Genomic DNA, 10,797 nt, shown 5'->3' on the forward strand with positions numbered 1-10,797 from the left:
GGGTGATTTTATGGGACCAGACAAGTATTGATAGTTTTGTTAAAGGACCACTCTAGGCACCCAGACCACTTCAGCTTAATGAAGTGGTCTGGGTGCCAGGTCCTTCTAGGATTAACCCATTTTTTCATAAACATAGCAGTTTCAGAGAAACTGCTATGTTTGTGAATGGGTTAAGCCTTCCCCTATTTCCTCTAGTGGCTGTCTCATTGACAGCCGCTAGAGGCGCTTGCGTGATTCTCACTGTGAAAATCACAGTGAGAGCACGCAAGCGTCCATAGGAAAGCATTGAAAATGCTTTCCTATGCGACCGGCTGAATGCGCGCGCAGCTCTCCGCCTACCGCTGGAAAAAGGTACGTTTTAGACACTTTCCCCTTTCCAGAGCCGGGCGGGAGGGGGTCCCTGAGGGTGGGGGCACCCTCAGGGCACTCTAGTGCCAGGAAAACGAGTATGCTTTCCTGGCACTAGAGTGGTCCTCTAAGTGTTTCTTCAATTCAGTTTCCCCACTCAAACAATGTAGTGGTTTCTTTTAAGGATCTATAGTGTTTTCTTTTATACCATATATGTATATATAACTAACAATTTAGTGTGAACTAGCAGGGTTTTTCATCCTACTCCAAATAGTCGCAGAGTAAATGGAAAAACTGAGATGAAAATCGCTGATTAGTAAAAGATCTCCAGCACAGCTTGGCAGATTTAATTGATGAAAATGTTGTGATTTTAGTAAGTAACCCTAAAAATATAAAAAAACGGGAACAAGGTTAAAACTAAACCAAGTGTTTTTTATTTTTTAGCTATTACAGTGTGTACACAGCCCATGAATACATCGGAATACATTTGTTTGTCCTAATTCAGAGTACTATTTTTTTCAATCCTCATCTCCCTCCTGCCTGTGTCTGACATTGCCGATCATTCCTACACTGTTTGTTCCTTTAACCCCAATCAGATTTAAAGCTGTTTGAATTTTAAATGAAATGCAGTTCTCATGCATTATGCAGTGTCAGGTGTGTCATGTATACCCATGTCATTCTGTAAAGATAGATGTCTGAGCATGACTGATGTCATGTCTCGCTTACTAGAGAATCTTTCGTTTTTCTCAGCCAGTGAATTCTTGTCTCTTTTGTAGAGCAGTAAATGTGTGTAATTCACAGTGCATTTCTCCTTCACAGAGCTTGTCTAAAGGTTAAATAACTCTACAAAGGAAAGAATATTGTATGAGCCATCTGACTTACACATTGATGATGGACAAACACATAGTAAATGAAAGGGTATTGCATTTTGCCCTGGACATCATCTGCCTGCTGACTGGAGAGGTGATGGCTTTGGCACAACATTTCTATTGTTATGAGATGCTATTTAATGCATGTAAGGGACATGAGGAGACATTAGTAAAAAGAAATTGGGGAATGGACAATGGCATCTCCTTTGTATATTTAATAGCCCCTACCCATCATGGGTAAAAATAGGTTGGTGACATTTGCCCCCCATTTATTATTAATTTAATAGACCTGACCCCCAACATAGTTATTAAAATTAGAGTCCCCACATGCCACCTGTGGTGGCCTGTCCGCCTAGAAGTTGGAATTTCACCGCTAATGTCCCCTTTCCCCTGTGTGTTTATAGCCTTAGTGAATATAGCTCAGTGCGAGTATCGCTGTCTGACCTTTATGTAAACAGAGCAGGATCTGATTTAGTACATATAAATTACCCCTTCATTGGATGCACTATAGCCCTATATAAACCTGTTTGCACTTACTGTATTTATTATTGTATCGCTTGACTCCCCATTTATATTTAAGAGTATTTCTATAATATGTAGGATTACATTGTTGTGAAGAAGTCCAGTGACCATACCTGTCTCAGCCCTGTGCCTCTACCTCACTCACTAATCCATGAGAGAAACAATGAGCAGAAGATCCTGGAACTGACCAGTCAGATCATCCACCTTCTGACTGGAGAGGTGAGGCTGCTGGGAATGGGACATCATAGAGTAAAACCAAGGGATCTGTCTAGATGGTGACTATATTACTGTGTCTGTCAGGTTTCTATAAGGTGTGAGGATTCCACTGTCTATTTCTCCATGGAGGAATGGGAGTATTTAGAAGGACACAAGGATCTCTACAAGGACACGATAATGGAGAACCACCAGGCCTTCAGCTCAAAGGGTAAGAGGAGATGTAATTACCACCTTGTTTACTCTTAGGCAACTGGTGATTAAGCATCCTATACTTTCCTCCAAACACGCAATATACAATATTTGTAGTAAACACCAGGCAATATATTGTGTGGGAAATACTATGTAATTCTGCAATGAATCTCCCCAGTTGTAATCTTTGTGTATTTGTTCCAGGTTTATTCAAGATTACACAAAACTTTATTAGCAAAGAAGAGGAGTTTGAGAATTACCCGGGAGACAACTTGTCAAACTCTAAACTCAACAATTGTTTTCAAAATGCAACTAAAGCAGTAGATTCATGCGAAGAAGAAAATGTAGCAAACACTAGTATAGAGACAGACAATCTAGCTCACATTAAAGGGGAATCAGCCTCACGTGAAGACAGAAATGAAACAGATATTAATACACCCACAGCACAAACTGAAACAGAATATCCACCTACTCATATTAAGGAGGAACCAGACTTGTGTGAACCAAGAAATCTCACCGGCGTACATACGCCGACAGAACATACAACAGTAGAATGTCCATCTATTCATATTAAGGATGAATCCGTGTTGTGTGAAGAAGGAAATCTTACAGACACTGCCATTCATACAGTCACAGAAAAGACACGGACAGTGTGTCCATTTACTCATAGGAAGGAGGCATTGGCATCACATGAACAAGCAAATTTAACCAGCATTTACATGTCCATGAAACATACACATAGAAAATGTGTTTTTACTGATAATGAAGAACCATCCTCAAATCACTGTGAAAAATGCTTTGCTTTCAAGTCATTGCTTGTTGGACATCAGAAATGTAACACAAATCAAATACTTTACTCAAATACTGACCATGGGGAAATGTATAATCCGCAACCAGATCTTGCTGGACAACAGGTATCTCACATAGAAGAGAAACGTTTCTCATGTTCGGACTGTGAGAAAGGTTTTATCACTAAATCAAAGCTTATTTTACATAAGAGAACTCACTCGGGAGAGAAACCTCATTTATGTTTAGAATGTGGGAAGGGTTTTATTACTAAATCATATCTTGCTATACATAAAAGAACTCACTCAGGAGAGAAACCTTACTCATGTTCTGAATGTGGGAAATGTTTTAGCCACAACTCAAGTCTTGTTAAACATCAGAGATCTCACTCAGGAAAAAAACCTTACTCATGTTTTGAGTGTGGAAAATGTTTTAGTCAACAATCAGATCTTGTTATACATCAGAGAACTCACACTGGAGAGAAACCTTTCTCTTGTTCTGATTGTGGGAAATGTTTTAGCTTGCACTCAAGTCTTGTTAAACATCTGAGAACTCACACAGGAGAGAAGCCTTACTCATGCTCTGAATGTGGAAAATGTTTTAGCTGTAACTCACATCTTGTTAGACATCAGAGAACGCACACAAGAGGAACATTTTTGATGCCCTAGTTTGTGTTATCTAAAAACGCAAGACCATAACTATTGGTAAGTTGAGCATGCTGCTCCCCCTCTCAGATTTGATAATGGCTAAGAAACTCTATCATTTTTAAAAATGAGTACAGCTTTAAGCATGTCCCTTTAGAGCGGTCAGTCAGGCCCCTGTGATTTTCAGTTACACTCTATCTGAGCATTTCAAAATATGAAACCGTTTCACAGTGAATACATGCTTAACTGGGATACAGGTCCATTAGGGCAAGAAACATACTATTTAAAGACTATCACTCAGACATCTTCCCCAACTCAAATTTGCAGAGGCCCTCTTCACATATCTACAATTTCTTGTAAATAGATGGTGTATTTGTAGGTGTTTTTTTTTATGGCTAATGTATTTTGTTTTTAACATTCTTCTAGATGTACTTTAGATTTTCTGTTATTAAATAATATTTTAGACTTTCATCGGGTTTATATACTAAAGTGAGAACTAAAAGTCAATTTCAAGCCAAAGCCCAGTCTAGCCAAAGTGAAGGCATGGCTAACTTGTAAAATTTAGCAATTTGGCTATTTTAAACTTAAATTTAAAGTTCACTTTCAATTCTCAATTTAGTAAAAGAATAAATAAATACATAAATAAACAAGAAGCCTGGACGAGTTTAGCACTTTTTATATTTCTTGATATGTTAATGGGTAGGAAATGATATGTTTTGTTCTTAAGATTGGGGTTCCTTTAGACAATGTTATAATTCAAACTACCACTACTTTGGCAAGTTGTGATTAATCCTACAGGATTCTTCCCCTAGCTTATATAGTGTTTCATTTATTTACATGGGTACAGTGTTTAATTCATATTACTACTGATTAGTTCTAGGTCTCTTCCCTGTTGCTTACACAGTAGGTTCAGATTACAGTAAATATAGCATTTATGAATAATTTGTGGTAGCCCATGTAATCAATGTAATGAGAAACAAAAAAAGAAAACCAGTTGTTTAGTGTTTGTGTTTTATATGTTGTGGTCTGTAAATTAAATCTAAAACGTTACTGCTCGAAGTGTTCCTCTAGTTTCTTTTATTTCTTTTTTTATTTTGGATATTTGTCGTACAGCCGAGCAGTATATATATATAAAACAAATGAAGACTACTTTTAGATGAGGATCACAGTTCATGTATATGACACAGCTTGTTATGTAGAGGGTCTAAATAGACTTACCATCATGAGTTAGTAATATAGACAACAATGCATACATCTTCAGAAACATCTATAATTATTAGTAGAAGAGAGGAAGAATTTTGGACTTTTATACAGGACTGGTTTTATAGTGTATTATTCACTTTTTACTTATTGTATTAAAGTATATATAATTTTTAAACCATCCAGTCATTTTTTTTTGTCCTCCTTCCTATTTAATACTGCTTTGCTGCTATACCTGGGTCCACTATATCCCGAGGTGGGGATTATTCCACCTGAAATTCTCCAAACTAGAGCAGGTCGTTGCTCTAGTATATGTAAGTAGGATCATCTACTCTTACTACAATATTTTATATTTACGTACTAGACCATGTGGCGTATTTTACTCTTGTTTTTCATATAACGAATACTTACACCTATAAACTCACCAACGATCCGGAACCTCAAGAAATCCATAGACGGGGATTATTCCGTCCAAGCTCTTAACACCGAGCTGATATAGCTCCTCAAAGTGTGAGTGTGAATATAACACCTTTGTTCTTGTGGAATTATATCGTTCATACATACTGTACCATTATTTGTATCTTTGTTTCTCCTTTTTTTTTAAGTTACTCCGCTGGCCAGTATTTCTACTAAACGTTTGTACAATTTCTGATCTTTAGTGCTGTTCACCTTTCTATTTTATCTGTCCATTTATCACAAGGTAGAGGGAACACCTTGTTGGTGAACTGCTGCTCACCCTTGAGAAGAGAGCGCTTATTACCCTTTTGCATATAATTATTAGTGGTCTTGAATCATGTCCTAGCCAATAATCAACTATATAAAGCCATGCGACGGGGATCAACACGGTATTTGACATTTACTGATCGTAAATCGGTTTAACCAAAACTGCTTACTCAGATGTCTTTAGTGCACCATGCTTCAAATGTGGAGTTACCAACTGAAATACTTTTGCCACACATTTAGTCTCTGTACGAATTTAGTCTCTTGGATAGCCAATTTCTCTAGGCAGCGTAACTTAGTCCTAGTGAAATCTAAAAACACTGTAGCCAGGATACTGTGTGGATACTCCCAACAGATAGGGGAGCACCATGGATTGCACTTTATCGGCCTCCAACCTTGGCATTCTTGAAGATTCAGCCAGGGACTAGTGACTGTCTCCAGTTTACACCCCAAATTGTTGCTCTTAAGCTGAGCCCTAGAGATGTAACATTTCTGTAAATTTTGATGCAATGAAAAAAACCCATTTTTTTTTAGTTTTCTGTATGTAGTCATTTTGTTACATTGGGAACATAAAATGCAGTATGTCTAGAACTCCTGGGCCTGACGAGTTAATATTACTATTGTGGGTAAAACTCCAGGGAGATTTGGAGAGGAACGGCTCTATGCCTTCCATCCCCTCTAATACTCCGAGGTAACTTTTTTCTTCTATATAACTTGGGTACATGCCAGTCTATACCCACATAGTCCTATCCTTGGACCTTGGGATTTTGTTTGTTCTGATCCCTTAGTCCCATTTTTCTTTTCTTCTTATGTCTAGAATAATTATGCTTGAAATAAAACTGGCTTATTTTTTATTTACTTTATATGTGGTAAAGCTTATTACAGTTTATTAGAAAACTATTTTTTTTTTATTTAGCTCATGTGGGCTCTTCGCCTACTGTTCCTGTATGTCAAACATGTTTTGTTAGATTTAATAGTTTGTGTTGTTTTTACCTATTACACAGAGTTGGAAATATGTCATCGCTATATAAATAATTAGGATTATGTTAAAAAGTGTGAGGAATCCAAATAAACCACCAACATAAACTAAGAATATTATTTCATCTCCTAATCTTCCTAGTGATTCATAACACCAAACAGAGAGAGAGAGAGAGAGAGAGAGAGAGCACTCATTTCCACCAGAGGGACACTCCAGACTTAAAGGGACACTATAGTCACCTGAACAACTACAGCTTAATGTATTTGTTCAGGTGAGATCTATAGCTCCCTGCAGGCAATCGAATGTAAACACTGTATTTTCAGAGAAAATACAGTGTTTACATTGATTGATAGGAATACCTCCAGTGGCCGTCACTCAGACGGCCACCAGAGGGACATCCTATCATGCAGGGCCCTAAAAAGGCCCTGTACACGTCAGACGTATTAAGATACGTCTGACGTGTGCAGGAGAGAGAAGGCACTGTGTGCACGCCTTTTCTCTCCAGCCTGTCAGAGAGGAGAGGGGGCGGGCAAAGACCGCGAGCTGAGCTGTCAGTCACTTGCGCGGTAGTGCGCTCAGGACTTAAGAGGGCGGCATGAATGCCGCCCTCTGAAGTCTGTGCGCATGTGCGGCGAAGTTGCGCATGCGCACAAGGGAGCAATGACGCTTCTTTCAGAGAAGCGTCCTATTGGGCCCCGCAATTTCGTCATTTTGACGAAAAAGGGGGCGCGGCCTGGCTGGGAGCTCGGCGCTGGAACAGAGGTAAGTTTTTAATATAAAACAGCATTGAAAATGATTTTTAATGAATGAAAGTACATATAAAAGCAAGAAGGAAGGCTGGGGGACCTGTCTTTCTTGCTTTTATATGTAGACTATAGAGTCCCTTTAAGCTCGCTGAAGTCCTTTAGAGGTATGTAGGAGGTCCCGCCCAAAAATTGAAAGAGACGGAATCCGTGTGAAAATGGGTGTAAAGCAGGAATAAACACCACCTCCACACTGATCCCATGCACCAGGAGGGCACTCAAGCAATGCTCAAGGGCTTAACTGGAGATAAAGATGTAGGCACCAAAGCATCCAGTGGTGTGAAATGTTTAGATTCAGATTCATGACCGTTTTTTCCTTACCCTTTTCCAGCACTGTGATTCTCTCATTTTAGCTGTCCGCTCCTCTTCGAACGTGATGCTTCTCCATCTTCTAGTCCAATCCAATGCTTTTCATAGAGAAGCATTGGGTATGAGGGTAGCATTCGGAGGAGGTGATGTGTGAGAACACAGTCTGACTGGGTTCTCACAGCAAGATCGCCTTTAGTGATTGTCGGATAGAGGTGTGTTTAGCCCTGCAATTAACAGCAATAGAAACATGCAGGGTTAACATGACCGGGGCAATGCACCTAGACCACTTCATTGAGATGTAGTAGTCTGGGTGTCTATAGTGTCCCTCTAGGGCCTAGCTGAAAGGACAAAAACTATTCCATTAACTATATCAACATGATGGAGCCCACAAGCAAAATGAAAGGAAATGGTTTCCTGCAGCACCCACTAGAAACAGAAATGCATATTTCTCTTTTTATTTGAGAATTGCACCCTCAGTATTTTCTTACATGGTTATTCACTAAAGTGTGAATTCAAGGTGAATGTAAAATTTAAGGTCAAAGTAGCCCACCCCGAAGCATATATGACTTTGAGAATGTTTCCAGCTGGGCTATTTTTCCTTTGAATTTGAGATTCGCTTTGAATTATAACTTTGGTAAAAAAATCATATTGGTATCTGAATGGTATTCCAGGATGTGTACAGGGATTAGTGATTGGAACCGTAAGATAAAGTCTCATAAGTCTTTCATAAAAGATTCAAAAAGAAAACATTACAATGCTCCATTTTTTTGTTTTAATTTTCTGAAAACAAAAACAGGAAAACAATCGTTAATTCCTCTTATGACTCTTACGTCTGTAGTATTTTGTACTAATGGGACATTCCACTAACCCCCCCCAGATGTTGCTGAACTACAACTCCCATGATTCTCTGGCTATCTATGTAATTCAAAGAATCATGGGAGTTGTAGTTCAGCAACATCTGGGGGGGCCGGAGTTTGAGGACCCCTGCACTAACCAAATACAAAATGTAAAATATCACTTTTTAGTAGATATACCCCAATGAAAACTTTCATGCATTCTCTTATCTGCAGCCTGTGCAAGCCCTCCCAGACTTTCTGTGTCAGTTTAATCAGCGACGGCCCATTGCAGCTGTAGGGATTTTATATAATGATTTAGGTCATAAAGCAATGTTGTGGCCATGGCTTAGAGATGAATATTTACCTTTTTATTAATACACAATAATGAAGCAATAAGTAACACCATTAAGATTTTTTTGTTATAGTTCTTGGTATTATGGTCGAATATGTGGATAGACAATGCACAAAACATTGTAATATTAAATGTCTATTTAATATAATAATTATAGCAAGTAACAGGAATGAATTACAGTAAAATGCAAAGTAACGGGCTATATGAATTACAGTACAATACAAAACACGAACAATCTAACACAGGCCCCAGCTGATGATAGGCAGCCAAGGAGAGAGGAAGAGAGACTGGCATTCCCTCTTACATCTGTTTGTTTATTTACAGTGGGATGCTTTCTGGGAAGTAATATCCCTAGAGTAGGCTGGCCTGTGATGTCACTGCCAGAAGCACATGGCTTAAAGGGACACTCCAGGCACCCAGACCACTTCTGCCCATTGGAGTGGTCTGGGTGCCAACTCCCACTACCCTTAACCCTGCACGTGTAATTATTGCAGTTTCTTATAAACTGCAATAATTACCTTGCAGGGTTAAGTCCTCCTCTAGTAGACAGCCACTAGAGGGAACTTCCTGGTCCCTAGCACAGATTATCTGTGCTAGAGCGTCGCTCTATTCCCCATAGGGAAGCATTGAAATTAATTTTCAATGCTTTCCTATGGGGTGCGCTAATGCGCATGCGCGGCATTACCGCGCATGCGCATTAGGTCTCCTCAGCCGGTGGGCGGGATCAGTCTCCCACCGGCCGACAAAGGAAGAAGGTGGAGCGGCGGGGGAGGAGCAGGCAGCGACGTGGGACATGTCGCTGCCTGAGGTAAGTGACTGAAGGGGTTTTCACCCCTTCAGCAACTGGGGATTGGGGGGTGGGAGGAAGAGGGACCCTCCAGTGCCAGGAAAACGGATCGTTTTCCTGGCACTGGAGTTTCCCTTTAAGGAAACCATAGAATGGATACTGCCCCTAGTGGTGCCTGATTTCAAAATATTTTTTTTATAGCAATTTAGGAGACAGACCTGATGTAGGGAGCATAGTGTGGGGTGATAGGGATGTAGTGTGTGTAGTGCTGGATAAGTTTACATTAAAATGGGCTTATCTCCCCCTCCCTGTCTCTTACCTTTGTCCTGGAAGGGGTGACAATATGTGTAGGAAGGTGACAGTATAGGGGTGCAGTGTGTTGGAATGTGAGTGTGTAGGAACGTGACAGTGTGGGGGCAGTGTGTTGGAAGGCTGTGGAGTGTGTGGGGGACAGGCTACGCACAAAGTCTCTACAAACAAACTCACTAACACACATTCACACAGACAGAAGGTGACTACACACAAGGTTACTACACAGAAGCTCACATACACACAAGCTCACTGACACACATACACACACACAGACATACATACGCACAAGCTCACTGACACACACACAGACATGAATACACACATGCTCACTGACACACATACATACATGCTCACTGACACACATATACACAGACATGCATACATACACACATGCCAATGGACACAAATACGCACAGACATACAAACATACATACACACTCACTGACACACACAGAAATACATACGCACAAGCTAACTGACACATACATACAGACATACATACACACATGCTCACTGACACACAGACATGAATACACACATGCTTACTGACACACATACACACAGACACGCATACACACAAGCTCACTGACACACATTGTAACAGTTTAACAGGAGTTGGAGCCCAGTTGCAAGAGATGGCACAAGGAGGAGGCAAAAACCAAAAACACAGTACAGATAAAGGGGAAATCCAAAGGTAGTGTCAGACTAGAAGCAGAAGTCAAGGCAGCGGAATATATATCGCAGTTTACCAGGAGTTGGAGTCCAGGTGCAGGAGGCAAAAAACAAAAACACAGTACATTTCTCTGATGGTTGGTAGTGGGTTGGATTTCCAGTTTTTCGCAATCAGTGTGGACATCGCTGTGAGTACTAGGTATATTATCTTTTGGATTGCCCTTAGTATGTACTTAGGGAGCCATTTTTAAGG

The 10,797-nt window shown here is 40.1% G+C and overlaps 1 protein-coding gene across 1 annotated transcript; it reads left to right on the forward strand.

Moving 5' to 3' along the window:
• Positions 1–927: 927 nt before the first annotated feature.
• LOC134575244 (oocyte zinc finger protein XlCOF7.1-like) lies at positions 928–3,995 on the forward strand. Its single transcript, XM_063434502.1, has 4 exons — positions 928–1,311; positions 1,818–1,958; positions 2,040–2,163; positions 2,349–3,995. Exons 1-4 carry the CDS (start codon positions 1,213–1,215, stop codon positions 3,596–3,598), a joined length of 1,614 nt encoding a protein of 537 aa, XP_063290572.1. The 5' UTR covers positions 928–1,212; the 3' UTR covers positions 3,599–3,995.
• Positions 3,996–10,797: the final 6,802 nt, after the last annotated feature.

Source organism: Pelobates fuscus, chromosome 10 (assembly GCF_036172605.1).
Source record: "Pelobates fuscus isolate aPelFus1 chromosome 10, aPelFus1.pri, whole genome shotgun sequence".
Classification (NCBI taxonomy): Eukaryota; Metazoa; Chordata; class Amphibia; order Anura; family Pelobatidae; genus Pelobates; species Pelobates fuscus.

Excerpts from the sequence above, each read along its gene's own strand:
- LOC134575244 (XM_063434502.1), top strand. The coding sequence starts at position 1,213 with ATGAGCCATCTGACTTACACATTGATGATGGACAAACACATAGTAAAT. Across the intron at positions 1,312-1,817 it reads TCTGCCTGCTGACTGGAGAG|GATTACATTGTTGTGAAGAA; the intron begins GTGATGGCTTTG and ends TATAATATGTAG. Across the intron at positions 1,959-2,039 it reads TCCACCTTCTGACTGGAGAG|GTTTCTATAAGGTGTGAGGA; the intron begins GTGAGGCTGCTG and ends TGTGTCTGTCAG.